This window comes from Neodiprion pinetum, chromosome 6 (genome assembly GCF_021155775.2).
Source record: "Neodiprion pinetum isolate iyNeoPine1 chromosome 6, iyNeoPine1.2, whole genome shotgun sequence".
NCBI lineage: Eukaryota > Metazoa > Arthropoda > Insecta > Hymenoptera > Diprionidae > Neodiprion > Neodiprion pinetum.
The window spans coordinates 21166865-21171083 of NC_060237.1; the positions used below are offsets into that span (position 1 = coordinate 21166865).

Genomic DNA, 4219 nt, shown 5'->3' on the forward strand with positions numbered 1-4219 from the left:
AACAGACAATGCTGAATATGAATTTCTACAAAAGTTTCGTTTTACAACAATAATGTGCTAAGAAATGACTTTCTGTAATTCAATCACTATTTATTACAGGAATACATTTCTTTTCGTTATCCTAGGATGATAGCAGAAACAGTTTTTGGGTATTTTCGTTCGGCATTGCATATATGTAATACATACATATACACAATAGAGTTATCAGTAGCTTTTTTGCGTTAGTGATGCGTATGCGTAGGTACAGTCATAATACAGATACTTCACTCGGTCGGTAGAGACTGACTGTAGTATCCGCTTAAACGTACATACATGGGCACTTGCCCTAACTTGATGTAACCACCGAAGGAAAATCAGAAACAGAGTTTTATTTTAAAGTGATCGAATAAAGTGCAAATCACAACTGGGTAATAACTGTATAAGTATACATACAATTATTTTGACCAGGGAATAGGGGTTAATTGTATTGGACAAAATTTGCTATTAATTACTCAACTATTGGGCAGCTTTTGGTATAGCTGTTTTATATTGTATTGTATTTACCCGTTTTATTCATACATAATTTTCCTATTTTGAATGTGTTTTCTTCTTATTTCAATGTTGTTTTATATTTATATTTGGTCGCTTTCCTGTTACGTCAATTTTCTGACGTGACATTAAGCGATTTCATTGTCCTATTCCGTTAGATCCGACCAATTCAATCACTTACGCCCGCTTCCTCTGACACAGTTTAAACATTGTTAAATTTTTTCTATATAGTTCGGAGATAGGCTCTACTGGGCTGAACTTAGTTTAAACTTCAATTAACGTTTAAGGAATTGAGCCTTAGTTAAGAGTAATGTCGATACGTGTTGCAGCCTGTATAAAACCATGATAAAACCTTTGCAAAATGTACTATACGGTGCCAGGTAGCAATATTGGTATTATTCGTTCCCCCTAGTATTCTCTCCGGTCACTTAGGTGAAGATTAGAGGTCGCTGGATCGCATGTCCTTATCTTAGGCCAATGGTCTATGATCCTTATGGGATCACTCACGGACTTAGGATCACTGCCATACCTATAACTACACTGGATAGAGCACTGAACTAAGCCGATTCCTCATAGGGCCAACGACATCTATGACGTCATTTCGTAACTCGTCAAGCGTTGTTACCATGGCAACATGCTTAACCGCGGTTCGTTTGCTTTTATTAATGAAATTAAATGAATTTATCAATGAAATCATTAACGTTGACTAAGATAGTCTGAAAATGCATAACTTTCACAAACAGTTCTCATGTTTAAATCTCCCTCGCACAAAGTAGGTTTTGGCCCGATAAAATGACTGTCGTACATTCGATCAATTCGAGCCACTAAACTTCTTGAGCATATACTGTATATGCTCTAAGCTGAACTCTAACTCGTGTTAAAACGCTACCACGCAATCGACACTCATATCAATATCACATGTGCCAACTGTACCAATAGAGCTTAGAAGTAATAGAGCATAAACTTAGGGTTACTTCACTGCATTTTAACACTGTAGAGGATAGAATGGCTTCGAGTATGTTGAGAATAAATTATCCATCCACGGAAATTTAAAGATAGGAGACTTAAGTTAGTGAAATATTCTTAAAAAGTAAAAAAAATTTCCTATTATAATGCATTTGGGAGCTAATGTACGTGTCAACAAAATCGGCATTGGAATTACCATAGGTCTCATATGCTTGTTCTATCTGTATTCCCATAGAGGACCTGCATATTCTAGCATTGATAACAAAGATGTTGTTTCAATGAAAGCCTTATTAGCTGGTGCTATCAAGGTAGCCCAAATTGGTGGTCTTGAGGTAATCTCTGTTCACGATAATTTACACTCTTTAAATCTAGCGAGCAAAGGAAAGACCAAAGAAGGTATGTACTGCAAATTTTTCAGTATCAAGACTCCAATTTTAGACATTAATTATTTTAACCAGTAACTGAATGACTATGTAAATAATCGACAAATTTTAATTTCGTCAGGTGTCAATGATCCAGTCACAGCTGCTGATTATAGATCACATTGTGCGATGTATCACGCTTTGTTAGATGCCTTTCCAAGAATAACTGTAAAGTCAGAGGAAAAATCCATAGGTTGTGACAAAGTAGATATTCTAGACTTGAAGGAATATTTAAAAAACCCTGAACCACTCGGTATTAATTATGACAGCGCTGTGAATGCTAATGATATTACAGTGTGGATTGATCCTCTGGATGCTACCAAAGAATACACAGGTATTGTCAGTATAGCCATACTAAACTTTTTAATATGAATCTTATAATCTAATTGTAAGTACTAGCTCCGTATCAGCAATGCTATCTAATTTACCTGCTCTATAAAATTTGAGTAAACAATAAACTTAACACTGCTTTTAGAAAATCTCGTACAATATGTTACTACCATGGTATGTGTTGCCATAAAGGGCCAGCCAGTAATGGGGGTCATTCATAAGCCTTTTGACAATAAACAGACATATTGGGCTTGGGTCGATCACGGTCAATCTACAAACCTGCATGTTAAAACGGTTACTCCTTATTATTCTTAATTGTTAAGATTTACTATAAACTGTTTTCAAAAATCTCTAATTATTACATTTGTACATTCAACTGCTGTATGTGATTTTACACCTGATAATTATCGTAAACATATCTTGTGATTTGAAAATTCAATTTTTATTCATAATATTTAATTCTCCTTACTAGCCAAAGAAAGGAAAGCAACCAGTTCTTATAGTATCGAGATCTCATGCTGGCCGTGTCCATAATGCCTCAAAAAGTGCTTTGGGGCAAAATGTTCAAGTTGTATCAGCAGCAGGCTCAGGTAAATAAACAATACTTTATGTAAATTTACAAATTGTATCTGAATTTGAATTAACAAAAAAAAAAACATTTTCGAAAAATAATTAATTTATATTGAACATTAAATGTTTTTAGGATATAAATCGCTAGAAGTTGCCGTTGGAAACGCAACAGCTTACGTACACATAACTGCAATAAAAAAATGGGATATTTGTGCTGGAGCTGCCATAATTAGGTATAATAATTTACCATTACTAAAACTGATTTTTTGCTCTAAATATCATTAATATCAATATGTAGGGTTGCTTATTTCAATTCCAATTTAGGATCTGGGATGATGTTTTGATTATTATTTCGGAGAGTCTTTAGTCATATCAAAATCGAATTTGTTGTGTGTGAAAGCGTGTGCCAATTATAAAGTTTTGAATCAACAAATCTATGGGAGTTGATGAATTTTAAAACTAGATCTTCACAACGCTGATACAATTTTCATTATTATCTGACCTATGGATATTTTATACTTTCATGACAAAGTGCATTGGGTGGCAAAATGACTCCTCTCTCAGGCCCACCACCAATTGGATTTGGACCAGAAGATGATACATTATTGAGTACAGGTTTATTGGCTACTATGAATGATCATCAATGGTACCTGGACAAATTTTATACCGCATAAACGAGATTTATAATTTCACACGAAAGAGACTAGAACTCGATATGCTTTGAATAAGTCATACTTATCACAAAGAGTGCAAAAACTTGAGAATAGGTATTGATTGTAAGCTTATCTTTCCTAGCTCCATACAGATGTCCAAATACCTAGTACTTATAAATGAAGTAATTGAAGCTACTAATATTTTTTTATTCTGCATAATGAGTTTGCTAGAATATTGATGAAACCTGTATTTATTTACCCTGGGTTGCAATGAGCATCTATATTAATATTGTATATAAAATTGATTCTAATTAGATATAGAATGAGAAATATGTAAGTCAGATGTGATTGGTTCAGCCGAGATAAGGAATAATATTGTAGACAATAAATTGAACTTGAAAAATTAGTAATCCATATTTGTTAGTACTTTTTTTATAACCATCTGGTACTTATGTAACATCATTAGAATATTCATACTATATGACTGATTGAAAATGTTCGGGAAATCTATTCCTGTTAAAACATAATCTGGATCAAATCATATCCTACTTTTTATGTATACCTGTATAATTTCCATACCTGGTGTTTATATGACGTAGGTATACTTGTGTATATGCTCTAAGTTAGGTGAGTTAGGTGCGTTTGGAATAGTTCCGCAATCCACACAACAGTTGTATAGTTATCAATAGCCATACAAGACGTATACATATGACGTATACAAGGCATTCATGCACCCGAGCGAGTAAAAGT

At 33.8% G+C, this 4219-nt stretch overlaps 1 protein-coding gene across 1 annotated transcript; it reads left to right on the forward strand.

The window, feature by feature from the left end:
• Window positions 1-1334: 1334 nt before the first annotated feature.
• Window positions 1335-3885, forward strand: LOC124221135 (putative inositol monophosphatase 3). Its single transcript, XM_046630851.2, has 6 exons — window positions 1335-1890; window positions 1999-2250; window positions 2392-2540; window positions 2719-2836; window positions 2950-3049; window positions 3349-3885. Exons 1-6 carry the CDS (start codon window positions 1641-1643, stop codon window positions 3488-3490), a joined length of 1011 nt encoding a protein of 336 aa, XP_046486807.1. The 5' UTR covers window positions 1335-1640; the 3' UTR covers window positions 3491-3885.
• The last annotated feature ends 334 nt before the right edge of the window (window positions 3886-4219 follow it).

Bases quoted from the DNA above. Each gene is read 5' to 3' on its own strand.
- LOC124221135 (XM_046630851.2), top strand. From the start codon at position 1,641: ATGCATTTGGGAGCTAATGTACGTGTCAACAAAATCGGCATTGGAATT. The intron at 1,891-1,998 runs GTATGTACTGCA...TAATTTCGTCAG, and splicing joins CAAAGGAAAGACCAAAGAAG to GTGTCAATGATCCAGTCACA. The intron at 3,050-3,348 runs GTATAATAATTT...TTCATGACAAAG, and splicing joins GCTGGAGCTGCCATAATTAG to TGCATTGGGTGGCAAAATGA.